Source organism: Salvelinus namaycush, chromosome 9, assembly GCF_016432855.1.
Source record: "Salvelinus namaycush isolate Seneca chromosome 9, SaNama_1.0, whole genome shotgun sequence".
In the NCBI taxonomy this organism is placed as follows: domain Eukaryota; kingdom Metazoa; phylum Chordata; class Actinopteri; order Salmoniformes; family Salmonidae; genus Salvelinus; species Salvelinus namaycush.
In genome coordinates this window covers 13,054,808-13,070,297 of record NC_052315.1, presented here as the reverse complement: position 1 = coordinate 13,070,297, position 15,490 = coordinate 13,054,808, and the positions used below count along the sequence as shown (strand labels likewise).

The following is a 15,490-nucleotide window of genomic DNA, read 5'->3' as shown; positions in this document are numbered from 1 at the left end:
TGCATTTGAACTTTATGTTTATTGTGGTATAGCGTGATATAAGCAGAATTCCAACGCAAGATCCCCCCCAAAATTGTGCCCCCTCACTGATTTCAACAGCCCCCACTTTAGCCTGGAGGGATACTTCTCTGAAACAATTATTTTCAATCCTGGTTCAAGAAACCCACAGGGTGTGCTGTCTGTTCTTCTATCCCTGCACAATACATCTGCTATCAAGTACTCATCCTATTCTTCTATCACTGCACAATACATCTGCTATCAAGTACTCATCCTATTCTTCTATCACTGCACAATACATCTGCTATCAAGTACTCATCCTATTCTTCTATCACTGCACAATACATCTGCTATCAAGTACTCATCCTATTCTTCTATCACTGCACAATACATCTGCTATCAAGTACTCATCCTATTCTTCTATCCCTGCACAATACATCTGCTATCAAGTACTCATCCTATTCTTCTATCACTGCACAATACATCTGCTATCAAGTACTCATCCTATTCTTCTATCACTGCACAATACATCTGCTATCAAGTACTCATCCTATTCTTCTATCACTGCACAATACATCTGCTATCAAGTACTCATCCTATTCTTCTATCACTGCACAATACATCTGCTATCAAGTACTCATCCTATTCTTCTATCACTGCACAATACATCTGCTATCAAGTACTCATCCTATTCTTCTATCACTGCACAATACATCTGCTATCAAGTACTCATCCTATTCTTCTATCACTGCACAATACATCTGCTATCAAGTACTCATCCTATTCTTCTATCACTGCACAATACATCTGCTATCAAGTACTCATCCTATTCTTCTATCACTGCACAATACATCTGCTATCAAGTACTCATCCTATTCTTCTATCACTGCACAATACATCTGCTATCAAGTACTCATCCTATTCTTCTATCACTGCACAATACATCTGCTATCAAGTACTCATCCTATTCTTCTATCACTGCACAATACATCTGCTATCAAGTACTCATCCTATTCTTCTATCACTGCACAATACATCTGCTATCAAGTACTCATCCTATTCTTCTATCCCTGCACAATACATCTGCTATCAAGTACTCATCCTGTTCTTCTATCCCTGCACAATACATCTGCTATCAAGTACTCATCCTATTCTGCTATCACTGCACAATACATCTGCTATCAAGTACTCATCCTATTCTTCTATCACTGCACAATACATCTGCTATCAAGTACTCATCCTATTCTTCTATCACTGCACAATACATCTGCTATCAAGTACTCATCCTATTCTTCTATCCCTGCACAATACATCTGCTATCAAGTACTCATCATGTCCTTGGTGAACTGAATTAGGGTTGTGTAATTATGGCAAACAAATAACGTTTTGCAAATGAAAATAAAAACATGTTTCTTATTGGACAAGTTTAGATAGTACGTCCCTGTTTCACACTGTTCCCTGCACACCCTGTGGGTCACCAGCACCTACCTACTGTAACTGCTCTAAAAAAAGATTGACAGTGAAAAGTGAACCTTAATGCGTTGACAATGTGGGAGCAGCAATGCAGAAAGACAAACACAGAAAGGCGAACCGCGGGAGGCTGTTTCCACTTACTCCCCTTAATCCTGCACAGGCTCTCAGAAACATGGGTGTGATGTTGGTTCAGACAAAATACCAATGAATATATTTGAATAATACATATTCAAATGAAAAGAATGTGAATTTGAGATTAACTAGAAAACAGGGAGAGGACAGGGAATCCAAACACACATTCAAACAAATGCATGCCTACCTACATACCAGGGCACTTTAGAAAGCACACACACACACACACACACACACACACACACATAAACAGAGAGACAAACAGACACACATAGACACAGACAGACAGGCAATGGCTCTAGTGCCATCAAGTCTGAGGGTTGTCAAAACAATACAGTGTCAGGGTGGACGGGCGGTTTCTTACCTTCGATGGCGAAGGGCTTGCCCACAGTGAGCAGCTTGCAGTCTGCGTCGATGGACACCTCGTAGTCCAGCAGGGCCTTGTCCATGATGAAGGCATCAAGCTGAGGGGGATCTACCCTTCAACACACAGGGAGAAGGGGTTATACACATCCCAATCACCACACACCAAACAGGCCAAATCTCAATCATAAAACTCCAAATAGGCCACGTCCCAATCACCACACACCAAACAGGCCACGTCCCAATCACCACACACCAAACAGGCCACGTCCCAATCACAGCACACCAACTAGGCCACGTCCCAATCACAACACACCAACTAGGCCACATCCCAATCACCACACACCAAACAGGCCATGTCTCAATCACAGCACACCAACTAGGCCACGTCCCAATCACAACACAACAAATAGGCCACGTCCCAATCACCACACACCAAACAGGCCATGTCTCAATCACAACACACCAACTAGGCCACGTCCCAATCACAACACACCAACTAGGCCACGTCCTACTCACAACACACCAACTAGCCCACGTCCCAATCATAACACACCAACTAGGCCACATCCTAATCGTTGTAAACCACAAACCAAACAGGCCAAGTTTGAAATTGACCATGGCTCAATCCTATGCACCACACATCAAAAAGGCTATGTCCTCCCTCATTCCAGATTCAGCACATGGCCCTCGTCGCCATCATGTTTATACTTCATGTCTCAGTGTAAACGGGGGGCTCAGAATCAGTCCTCCAGGGAAATTGGACAGAAGGAGAAGGGTAAAGCAAAGCCATTAGATAAATATATGTTTTATTGTCACATATTAATCGCCTGTCTGACCAAACAAAACCCGGAATGAATGCAGACAGAGTACAGTGCCCAAATCAGGCACTCAACTTCCATTATGATGCTGACTCCTGACTAGGCACATCAGCTGAACCAGAGAGGATTATGGGTCATGGGAACTACCATAATGGAGGTTCAAGATGTCAAAACTGCACATTATCAAATGTGTCAGCTTTGGAGTCCTCTGACTTCAGCTTCAATTGTAAGGAGGGGATGACCTCTTGGGTAAGAAATCAACAGTGGATATTACTAGCAATTTTCTGGCAGTTTGGCTGTTTAATCAAACCATCCATCAAACCATCCACTTAGAAGAGTGGACTCTTATTCCAGAAGGGATCAACTTGTCATGTCTACACCCGCTCCCTCTCTCTGGCGCTCAATGTCCCCGGTTTACTAACCACTGGTCCTGGCAACCCTCATTACGCACACCTGGCAACCCTCATTACGCACACTGCTTCAGGTAGTATTGTTTATGTTTTCCTTGTTACACGCTGCTCTTGTTTTGTATTCATTCCATGGTTGTTTTCATTAAAAATCACACTACACTTGCTTCCAGACTCCCTGGGTCTACGTTACAGAATACTACCTCGAAAATATGGAAACAGCAGAAAATATATATATATAAATATATATATATATATCTGTCGGTGGTCCCCTATATATATATATATATGGTAGACTGTTGGCGAACAGGGACACCTACTCCACCAACACCACGATCAGCTGGCGCAACTGCATGCGACTACGGATGAGGTCCTTCGCATCCTCCACCACCTCGACACCACACGAGAGGATTTACTTTCAAATAGCAGAGCCCTCTATCATGAGTCAACCCAGCAAACCAGTCTCCCAGCCTACCCAGCAATCTGTCCAGGTCACCGATGCCCAACTGCCCCTCCCGGGAAGATATGACGGGACTCCATCCAAATGCCGTGGCTTCCTACTCCAGTGCTCCTTCTATTTCGCTCATCAGACGGGAGCCCCCACCAGGAGAGGTCCAACGTTGCCACGGTCATTTCCCTGCTGAACGGGTGGGTGTTGGAGTTTGCTATGGCCGTCTGGGAGAGAGGAGAGGAGGAGCTGGGTTCCTATGAGGGGTTCATAGCTCTGTTCAGGGCAGTCTTCGATCATCCACAGGATGGCAAAGAGGGAGGTGGGCGACTACTCCAACTCTGGAAGGGTTCCCAGACTGCTGCGGAGTACGCCCTCACCTTCCAGACCGTGGCAGCCCCCAGTGGATGGAATGAGCCGGCACTCCACACCCTATTCTGAAGAAGACTGCGCAAGGATGTCCAAACGGAGTTGGCTTGTCGGGACGAAAACCTTTACCTGGACGTGCTCATCGCGATTGCCATCCGTCTGGACAACCTTCTTCGGGAGCGTCGGTGGTCCCCTCATCCCTCGCCTTTCTCCTTCGGCCGTCCTGAGGCAGAGCCTGAACCCATGGAGATAGGAATCACATCTCTCTGCGGCAGAGCTAAGTCACCGGAGACGGCTGGGGTTGTGTCCCTATTGTGGCCAGGAGGGGCACCGGCTACAGCTGTGTCCAGTGCATCCTAACCAGAAGTCCACTGGGGCAGAGGAACAGCCCCGTGATCATCCGTATTCCTTCATCGTTTTCCGCCAAACCCTTCCTGGTTTCTATTTCACTGGCTGGCTGTCGCTCAGGTGTTGTCTCTACGGCTCTAGTGGACTCCGGTGCTGCAGGGATTTTCATCGACTAGGCCCTTGTCTCCTCCCTCAACATCCCTGTGTACCTGCTCTCCTCTTCTTGTTTGGTCCGAGCCCTGGATAAATGACAGTGGGGACCCGGCACTATTACGCACGTCACAGCACCCTCAAAACCTTCCCTTTATCATCACCTCTGCACCTGTGCACAAAGTCATCCTCGGCCTCCCGTGGCTTCAACTTCATAAACCCCCCATCTCTTGGTCTAAGATGAGAATCATCGCCTGAGGACCAGGATGTCGGAGGAACTGCTTTCCCACACCCTGTGGTTCAACGTCGGTGGAGGGTCCTGTGAGTGCCCTTTAGCCCATCAATCGTTCCTCCCGTATTGTTGGCCCCGTGTTGTGGGACGTAGATGTGGACATCTGCCTAGCTCTAGAGAGGGAACCCGTTCCTACCACCTGCCCTCCAGAGTGCATCTACATTCCTGCGGAGGTGAGAGATCAGCTGTTGACCTGGGCACACACATCCCTCGCCGCTGGATATCCAGGTATCACCCACACCATCCAATCCCTTTCTGATAAATACTGGTGTTCCACTTTGGCACAGGACGTTGTCTACTATGTCAACTCATGTTCAGTATGTACTCAATCCAAAACTCCCCTTCACGTTCCAGCAGGGAAACTACTTCCCCTTCAGCTGTCCAAAGATTTTGTCACTGTTCTCCCCTTCTCTGATGCTTTCACCACCATTTTAGAGGTTGTGGACAGATTCTCGAAATCCTGTCATTTTGTCCCTCTTTCTGGTCTCCCTACCACTCTCCAGGTCTCTGAGGCACTGTTCCAGCAGGTCTTCCGGCACTATGGCCTTCCGAAGGACATCGTCTCCGACCGTGGCCCCCAATTCACGTCACGGGTATGGAAAACCTTCATGGAGAAGCTGGGGGTCACTTCCGGATACCGGCTTCAGTCTAACGGGCAGGTGGAGATGATGAACCAGGAGCTAGGGAGCTTCCTGAGGAGTCACTGTCAGGACCGGCAGGGAGAGTGGGCCCGATTCCTTCCCTGGGCGGATTACACCCAGAATTCATTGCGTCACTCCTCCACCGGGCTGACTCCCTTCCAGTGTGTTCTGGGTTATCAGCCGACCCTGGCTCCGTGGTTCAGGCACGCAGAAGAAGTTTGGAACGATGCCTACGTGAGGCTCCAGCGTGCCGTCCGCCACCAGAAGAAGCAGGCGGAACGCCACTTCAGTGAGGCTCCCGTGTTCCATCCTGGTGATTGCATCTGGCTCTCCACCAGGAACCTCCCACTCCGCCTGCCCTGTAAGAAACTGAGCCACTGGTTTGTGGGGACGTTCAAGGTTCTACGGAGGGTCAACAAGGTGACATATAGATTACAGCTCCCCACTAACTACCAAATCTCACCCTCTTTTCATGTCTCCCTCTTCAGGCCAGTGGTTCCTGGTCCCCTGGCTGAAGCCGCCTCCCACGATACCCTTCCGCCTCCCCTGGACGTCAAAGGAGGTCCCACCTATGCCATCAGATCCCTCGTGGACTCCCAACGTCGTGGGCGTCGGCTCCAGTACCTGGTGGACTGGGAGGGGTATGGTCCAGAGGAGCAGTGTTGGATTCTGGTGGACGACATTCTAGATCCCAACATCATACGAGATTTCCACCTTCCCCATCCGGACCGGCCCGCTCCTTGCCCTCGGGGCCGCCCCCTTGGCTGGCGTCGTCCTGGGGCTGGAGCCACGAGTCAGGGAGGTACTGTCACGTCTACTCCCTCTCTCCGGCTTTACTAACCACCGGTCCTGGCAACCTATCATTACGCACACTTGGCAACCCTCATTACGCACACCTGCGCCTCATGAGGCACACCTGGACTTCATCACTACCCTGATTACTCCCCCTTTATCTATCACTCCCTAGGATCACTCTTCAGGTAGTATTGGTTAAGTTATTTTGTAACACAATATTCAAACATGTCTATGTGGCTACTGGCTAATCTTGTCAAAAGATTTTACAAAACTAAGATAAAATAGGAGGATCCACAGTCTACACAATCACAAGCTCAAATGACAGTTGTCTTCTCTCTTGGTCTAAATTGAACTATAACCCTTCTTCTTCCACCTGAGGATCAACTTTGCAGCCTTGTGTCTCTCGAGAGTCGGACAACACGCGCAGAAAGACAGTTTGTTTGTGTGTGCTCCCTTTCCCATTTGATCTTGTTTTGAAGCAATACCACTGGCCTCTCCTCTCCTTTGCCTTTCTCTTCTGTCTTCCTTGATGACAGACCTTTCTTTGAGGAACACAACAAACACTTCTCCCAGAGGAAGACAGAGCTGACAGAGAAAGTATCTATCTACTCTGTGCTCGACTTGATCCACCTCTGGCCAAATAACTTAAAAAACACTTATAAACACCCATGGATACAATCAAATTTAGGTTAAAGTGCCTTTAATTAGTATTTCTATGGATGTAGCTCAGAGGTGCCATGAACAATCCTACTCTAGGAGTGATACTGCAGGTGCAGGCTTTTTGTCCCAGTCCCACTCGAACACACCTGATTCTACTAAGCAGCTGCTCATTAGGACCTTGATTAGCTGAATCGGGTATGTGAGTGTAGGGCTGGAACAAAAGCTTGCACACCCTGTAGCTCTCCAGAAGTAGGGTTGTGATCTCTTACTTGAGGGTGGACACCCCATCGGGTGTGGTGGGCTCATTGTAGCGCCTCATGTACTCGTGCATCTCTGGGAAACTCTTCTTCATGTACTCCTCAGCGCTGCTTTCCCTCACTGTGCCAAACCTGAAACCATGGGATGGGTGATGGAGCTGGGGTGGAAGGGAGGAAGGCAGAGGGGGAAGGGATGAAGGGAGAGGAGGAAGGGAGGGAGAGAGAGGGAAGATTAGAGAGATAGAGGGTGAGGGAGAACAAGATTGTGGTGGGAGAGAAGAGTTCGCCTCACCTTGGCGTCATGGATCCCCGAGAGCTCCTCGAAGGTCTTCTCGCCGACCATGACGGCGGCCAGGTTGGCTGTGTAGCTGGACAGCACCAGCAGGCAGAAGATGGCCCACAGGTTCATCAGAAACCGACCCGTCCAGCACTTGGGCGTCTTGCTGGAGACCGTGCGGCCGAACAGGATGGCGTAGCACAGGTTGAGCGCAGACGAGTAGGAGAAGACGCGCAGGCGGTTGCGTCCGTGTGGCGTCATGCCAAACGGGCTCTTCCACTCATAGAGGGTGAGGAAGAGGGCGGTGATATGCAGCGCCACGAAGATGCCCACCCACATAGACCAGTGCAGGGGCCACATGAAGGCGCCGATGGGCGCCGCCGTGTCCTTGCTGCGCACCAGGATGCCCAGCGAGGTGGAGAAGAAGGGCGACGTGAAGTCGATGACACGGCTGCGTACTGAGTTAATGCTGAATGAGGTGACGGCCATGTCGGCCACGCCATTGAGCAGGTCACCCACTAGCCCAGTCCAGCGGCCGCTTTTCGATGCACCGTACTTCCCATCGCCCACGATGTACAGGTCGTACTCGAAACGCATGTCCTCTGACATTTTCTCCAGCAGGTCTATGCAGTATCCGTAACAACACTTGCCATAGTCCGTGGGCAGGAAGGTAGAGTTGCCCGTGGCACGCTCACTGAAGTAGCGCTCCAGCATGTCTGAGCTGTTTGTCCCCGCGTCCAGGCAGTACTGTCCTGCCGGACAGTTCCCGTCCTCATCCACCTCCCGCGTGAATACGAAGGGGTGCTCCACTAGGGTGACTACCCGCACCCGGCTGCCTGCCACAGGACTGCCGGCTCGCCACCGGCCCCCACCCCGCCCCCCCTGGCCCTCTCCCAGGCCATGGCCCTTGCCATTGTGCCCTTGCCACAGGCCCTGGTCCTCCACCTCCAGGCGGCCCCCCTCCCAGCTGCCCACTGTCACCCAGGTGGGCTGGCCCACCGCGTCCCGCTGCAAGCTCCAGATGTGGAATCGCTGAGAGGTGAGAACTCGGGATAGGTTCCTCTGCACCGACACCGGCCCCGTCAGCCCTGAGAACGACGTGTTGGAGAGGAACCTATAGGCCAGAGGAGATCACATTAGATTACAGGACTTCATTACCCTTCAGGCTATTTAGTGCATCCATTTGAGTCCCAAGATATTGCATTTCCTATAGATGATTTCTATGGTGTGGTGGCGGGGGGAGGTGCACATAGACTTCTGGCCACAGGGATAGTGAGTCAGACTGTACAGTATCAAACTCACTTCAGGAAATGCACAGTGAACTCCAAACTGTGATCTGACTGTAACCACCTACACCTGTTCTCTCCACACCTGACCTGCAGCACAATCCAGACAGGCACCTTAGCTACTGTAGCACAATATGTCAAAAGCAGGATTGGCATCTATTGAAGCCAAACTAATCCATCCTGCACCTGCAGCAAGGCCAACAGTGTATACCGTCACCGCCCTGATTGACAGCTAGTCATTTCCCCATGGCTAGGATTGGCTATCTTTCTGGCTGACACCTTTTTGGCCTCATCACAGACTCTGAACGCCAGGCTCTGCTTAGTTGAGCGAGTGAGTAGTTCATTTTCATGTGAAAACCTGCCCCAGTTCATACATTTCTGTCTCGGATCCATGGTGAAATGCTAGCCCCTAGCGGTTAGCCCTTCAATGAATTACGGCATGGTGGTTTAGCTTAGCGAAGGGGTCACTTCAGGAAATACAGATCCAGCCAATCCCATTGGCTGAGGGTAGCTGTGACAGTCATGTTGTGTCAGGATGAATGTGTGCAGCCATCAATAACTGAGATGACACCATGTGATCGTCGCTGAACTTCTTTCATCGAAAATTAAAAGGTCATTTGTCTCCAAACCTTTAGGTCATTAATTTCTCCCTGTCTCAGCCTATATGTCTCAGCCTCCTCTCCTCTTTCTCCTGAACCCCACACGAGATAAAAGGAGCTGGATGCTATTACATCATTACATTGAAAGGCTATGTGTTCCTCTTTAACAGTAGGCACAGGTTGCAATTACTTAAAAGCATCCCCCTCCCACACCTCAACCTCGCTGGGTTTCTATCTACCGCTGTCATCAACCCTCATGCATTTCTCTCATGATCCATCCCTTCCTCCCCTGAAGCTCTCTTCTCTCTCTAATAGTTGCTCTGTTATGTAGCTGTAATTATGTGTGTAGGTGACATTATGATTATCATGGAGTTGTTCTTGAGCAAAGCGCTGTTATCTCGACATCGGCGATCTTTACTCTGCACTAGGCACCCAGTCAATCCCATTAGTTAGATGGCCCTCCCAAATGACTTGGTAGAACTGAATATAGTTTTATTATAGTTATAAAGGGGTGCTTTCCAAAATGTTGTAATCATTCTCCTCTGCGTTGACGCCGCAGGCAACAAACACTACTCCTGAAACAAAGTGCTAACTGCTTACTGCTCAAAATTACTTGCCTCTTTCGGCCAATTAATAAATACAACATGGTGCTCTAGCATTCCAGACCCACAAGCTATTGCATCATTTCTGGTGTATCGTTTTTTCCAACATGATATAGCTGAGCCTAGTTACAATTGGTCCAATTGAAGCTCATTCTATTGTGTTTTTGTGCTGAGACGCTGGCTGCATGGCTAGGTTGCGCAGCTGTTGTTACTCTGGTCTGTGGCAGATACAGCAGTTGTAAAGCTGTGTGCTGCTGTCGCTCTGCACTGCTCTGAGCCACGCAGAGACAGAAAGGACTGTGGGCTCTTTTGATAAGGGAGCCTGGCTGCCTGGCTGCCCTGTTGGGGAGGCAACTGACTGGAACTCATGAATAAAGCTTAAAACTCTACCCTCCTCCACTTCATGTTTGTATTCCAGCTGGATGAGTGCGTGCGTGTGCGTGTGCATGTGCGTGTGTGTTTGAAAGAGAGAGAGAGTGTCTGTCTGTCTGTCTGTCTGTCTGTCTGTCTGTCTGTCTGTCTGTCTGTCTGTCTGTCTGTCTGTCTGTCTGTCTGTCTGTCTGTCTGTCTGTCTGTCTGTCTGTCTGTCTGTCTGTGTGTGTGTGTGTGTGTGTGTGTGCACGCGCATGTGTGTGTGCGCGTGTGTGTGCACGTGTGTGTGTGTGAGAGAGGATATGTGTACAAACACACTCCAGCCTCTCTCCAAACACTGGAGGCTGCATCTATCATTGTGTTTAGAAGAGCTGCTCTGTGGTTAGGGGTGACGAACAGTCTGACCTCAGCAAGAGATAGGCCTATTTGCAGTCTCCTGTGAACACTGACACTGGGAGAGAATCACTACTTAACTGTCTACAGCACTTACCGAACCAATCCGTTATAATAACATGGACCTGAAAACACTATTCAGACACAACTTGGCTAAAAGGAGATGCAACAGAATGCAATACAACAGTATGTGTGTGTGTGTGTGTGTGTGTGTGTGTGTGTGTGTGTGTGTGTGTGTGTGTGTGTGTGTGTGTGTGTGTGTGTGTGTGTGTGTGTGTGTGTGTGTGTGTGTGTGTGTGTGTGTGTGTGTGTGTGTGTGTGTGTGTGTGTGTGTGTGTGTGTGTGTGTGTATGTATGCATGTATGTACACTGAGTATACAAAACATTGAGAACACTTGCTCTTTCCATGACATAGACTGACCAGATGAATCCAGTTGAAAGCTATGATCCCTTATTGATGTCACTTGTTAAAAATCCACTTCAATCAGTGTAAATTAAGGGGATTTTTAAGCCTAAACATAATTAAGACATGGATTGTGTGTGTGCCATTCAGAGGGTAAATAGGAAAGACAAAATATTTAAGTGTCTTTGAAGGGGGTATGGTAGTAGGTGCCAGGCGCACCGGGTTGTGTCAAGAACTGCAACGCTGCTGGGTTTTTCAAGCTCAACAGTTTCCTGTGTGTAACAAGAATGGTCCACCACACAAAGGACATCCAACCAACTTGACACAACTGTAGGAAGTGTTGGAGTCAACTCAATATTCTGAAGGTATTCCTAATGTAACAGCACTTACAGTTGACCGGGGCAGCACTAGCAGGGCAGAAATATGACGAAATGACTTGTTGGACGGTGCCATCCTATGACGGTGCCACGTTGAAAGTCACTGAGCTCTTCAGTACGGGCCATTCTGCTGACGATGTTTGTCTATGGAGATTGCATGGCTGTGGACTCGATTTTATACACCTGTCAGCAACGGGTGTTGCTAAAATAGCCGAATCCACTAATTTGAAAGAATTTCCACATACTTTTGTATGTATGTATGCCTTCAGAAAATATTCACACCCTTTGACTTTTTCCACATTATGTTGTGTTACAAAATGGGATTCAAATTGATTTAATTGTCATTTCTTTGTCAACGATCTACACAAAATGCTAACATTTGTAAAACATTCATGAAAAATAAAACACTAATATATCTTGATTAGTTAAGTATTCAACCCCCTGAGTCAATACATGTTAGAATCATCTTTGGCAGCGATTACAGCTGTGAGTCTTTCTGGGTAAGTCTCGAAGAGCTTTACACACCTGGATTAAGCTAAATTTGCACATTATTATTTTCCAAATTCTTCAAGCTCTGTCAAATTGGTTGTTGATCATTGCTAGACAGCCATTTTCAGGTCTTGCCATAGATTTTCAAGCAGATTTAATTCAACACTGTAATTTGGCAACCTTCCCTGTTGTCTTGGTTAGCAACTCCAATGTATATTTGGCCTTGTGTTAGGTTATTGTTATGCTGAAAGGTGAATTTGTCTCCCAGTGCCTGTTGGAAAGCAGACTGAACAAGGTTTTTCCTCTAGGATTTTGCCTGTGCTCAGCTGTATTCCATTTCTTTTTATCCTAGAAAACTGCCTAGTCCTTGCTGATGACAAGCATATCCATTACATGATGCAGCCACCACCATGCTTGAAAATACGAAGAGTGGTACTCAGTAATGTGTTGTATTGGATTTGCCCCAAACGTAACACTTTGTACTCAAGACAAAAAGTACATTTCTTTCCCACATTTTTTGCAGTTTTACTTTAGTACTTTTTTTCAAACAGGATGCATGTTTTGGAATATTTGTATTCTGTACAGGCTTCCGTCTTTTCACTATGTCATGTAGGTTAGTATTGTGGAGTAACTACAATGTTGTTGAATCATACTCAGTTTTCTCCTATCACAGCCATTAAACTCTAACTGTTTTACAGTCACCATTGGCCTCATGGTGAAATCCCTGAGCGGTTTCCTTCCTCTCCGGCAACTGAGTTAGGAAGGACGTCTGTATCTTTGGGTGTTTTTTTTTTACCCGTCTACCAAGAGGTGTTCTTCTTTGCGAGACATTGAAAAACCTCCCTGGTGTTTGTGGTTAAATCTGTGTTTGAAATTCACTGCTCTACTGAGGGACCTTACAGATAATTGTATGTGTGGGGTACAGAGATGAGGAAGTCATTCCAAAATAATGTTAAACACTATTATTGCACACAGAGTCCATGCAACTTTTGTATGTGACTTGTTAAGCAAAATATGAATCCTGAACTTATTTAGGCTTGCCATAACAAAGGGGTTGAATACTTATTGACTGAAGACATTTCAGCTTTTCATTTGTAATTGATTTGTAAAACATTCTAAAAACATAATTCCACTTTGACATTATGGGGTGTGTAGGCCAGTAACACAAACTCAAAATGTTGTCCATTTAAATTCAGGATGTAACACACCAAAATATGGAAAAGGTGAAGGGGTGTAAAGATTTTTGCTCATCTTTATCAAGGGTGCCAATAATGTTGGACCTGACTGTGTGTACGTGTGTAAGCTATTCTTTTAAACCTCCAGAGACTTTGTGAGTTAAAGGGTCAAAGTAAACCAGCCTTACCTGGCAAGGTACTGTCCGGAGGAGGGCACCTCGTGCTTGTTGGGTTTGTCGTAGCAGTTGACCATGTTCTGGATGAGCGCCAGGTCTGGGCGCACCACTGTGGCAGCCGACACTGCCCGGCCTACCAGCTGGAGTGCGTCGCGGATGTAGAAGTCCAGCGGCTTGCGCTCCACTTCACCGTAGGCCAGCAGACCCAGGGGCAGGCCGATGGAGTGCAGGGCATCGGGGCTCAGTGGGTAGCCCAGCACCCAGTGCACCGTGGGCAGCGTCAACCCCAAGTCCTGGGCGCTCCGCAGCACCGCCGCCGCACACTCTGGGTCGCCCCCAAACAGCAGCACCGCGGCCGGCGGTGGGATCTGACTTGGGCCCTGCCCCCGGAAGTGTTCTGAAAGGAAGTCCTGGATTTGGGATTCTGCTGGGCCAGCACGGGTGAGGTTGAGGAGGGCGCGGAGTTGCCAACGGGTGGCGCCACAGCCCAGGTGGCTCTGGAGGTCCAGTAGTTCCAGCAGGCCATCCTCCTCCCAACCCTGGCACAGCACGGCCATGCCCTCCTGCCAGCCGCTCCGCTGGAGGACGGCCAGCAGCAGCTCCGACAGGCCCGACGGGGGGATCCGAGTAGCCATCTGTAGGTGGAAGCGGTTCTGGGAGGAGAGAGAGAGAAAGAATCAGAACCCGTGTCAGATCCAAAGAAAAGGACTTGAGCATGAGTCTCACAATTGCTATAATCAAACATAGCATTGTAAAGCACAACTTTGTAAAGCACAACTTTGTTGGAATATGACATAGTGGTTACATTTGGCACAGCAATCTACATATGGCCTTCACAATCTATTCAGTATTGTTAGATTCTGGGTTAAACATGGAACATTGTTATACTCAGAAGTAAAGTATCTAAGGAGTGAAAGAGACTAGTTTTTACATCAGAAGTTAATGGTTATCTGTAGGAGCCAGATGGCTTTGGAATGTGTTGGGTGGACGGGAGGAAGTCACAGGATTGCTATAGGGAATATGGATGGACATCTGTGGGTTAGGCAAATGAGGGGTTGAGGTCAGGTCAGATCCTCTTAAGGGAGAAATTATGGTTTATTACCCTATTACCCTCTTCCTGTCGAACCATAATAGATGTAAGGATTGGAGAGGAGGAGGAGGGCCTAAATTGGAGTATATATACTGTACTTGTGGTGGTGGAAACATGTTTTGTCTGAATGCAGCTTTATTGACCCTTTGGGTAGAATAAACTTGTTTAAGCTTTCATAATGTCCGTTGAGTTCTTGCTCTGAGAATTAGAACAGTATGAAATGTGGTTATTAAGTTGTGAAGCATGTAGGGCTTATATGAATCATTAATTTCCGAAAAAATTACAAAGAAAAAGTCAGAACCAAAACAAATGACTGAGTGACATATGGACACCCTAAAGGCTTTTCTTTTTGAAACACTGAAGAATGCAACTCTACTCACTGATTGAAATTCAAACACCCTCTGTATGTTAAAGGATGGAGAAAAGTGGTTATCTTTTCAACTGGTTATCTTTTAAATCCCTTTTTTTCATGAAACAAAAACTGTGGTGAGCTTCAAGCTTATGCTCTCCCTAGCCACTCTTTGACTCAAAAAGCAATATCACCGGATAAGAGGGACGATTTCAAACCGCCTGTTTCAAAGGCCTTGGTTTGATTACCACTACATACCCATTCAAAATTGGGGCGCCCGTTTCCGTAACCCTCCCTGACACGTTGCTAATTCGCTTTGCTGCAGAAAACAGACAGGAGAGATGGAAGCACAAATTGCAATTCATGCTCTATGTCGGGTTCCCCCTTGTGTGTGTCTCTATGTGTGTTAGTGTTTGCCTCTCTCTGACTCCTGCAACCTCAAACAGCTGCTGGGACAGGTGCATCAGAGGATAAGTTGAAAGGTGAATGTTTGATACATGTGTGTTTGCAGGCAGCAGCCATTAACCATTTCAATGACGCTCATCAAAAGTTGCAGTATTCTTCTGCTCCAGATAAAGAGATCAAAGCTTGGTTTCTCCTGGGACTGAGGAAGAATGAGCTTTGTAGTGTGGCACCCAGTGAGTCAACTCCTCCCTGGGCATAGAGGAGGAATAGACTGATGCTGCTGCCTAGACCAGAGGTTGGAAACCCCCTGGACTGACCAGAATGAACAAAAAGGCATAATGCAT

The 15,490-nt window shown here is 47.7% G+C and overlaps 1 protein-coding gene across 1 annotated transcript in view; it reads right to left on the bottom strand.

The window, feature by feature from the left end:
- LOC120053951 (glutamate receptor ionotropic, NMDA 3B-like) overlaps positions 1 to 15,490 on the bottom strand; it is an 85,516-nt gene that overhangs the window by 12,412 nt on the left and 57,614 nt on the right. Inside the window, exons 2-6 of the mRNA XM_039001279.1 lie at positions 13,315 to 13,955; positions 8,376 to 8,544; positions 7,446 to 8,312; positions 7,166 to 7,311; positions 1,967 to 2,082 (exon numbers count right to left, since the gene is read on the bottom strand). Coding sequence (XP_038857207.1) covers positions 1,967 to 2,082; positions 7,166 to 7,311; positions 7,446 to 8,312; positions 8,376 to 8,544; positions 13,315 to 13,955 — 1,939 coding nt within the window. The remainder of the gene's footprint in view (positions 1 to 1,966; positions 2,083 to 7,165; positions 7,312 to 7,445; positions 8,313 to 8,375; positions 8,545 to 13,314; positions 13,956 to 15,490) is intronic.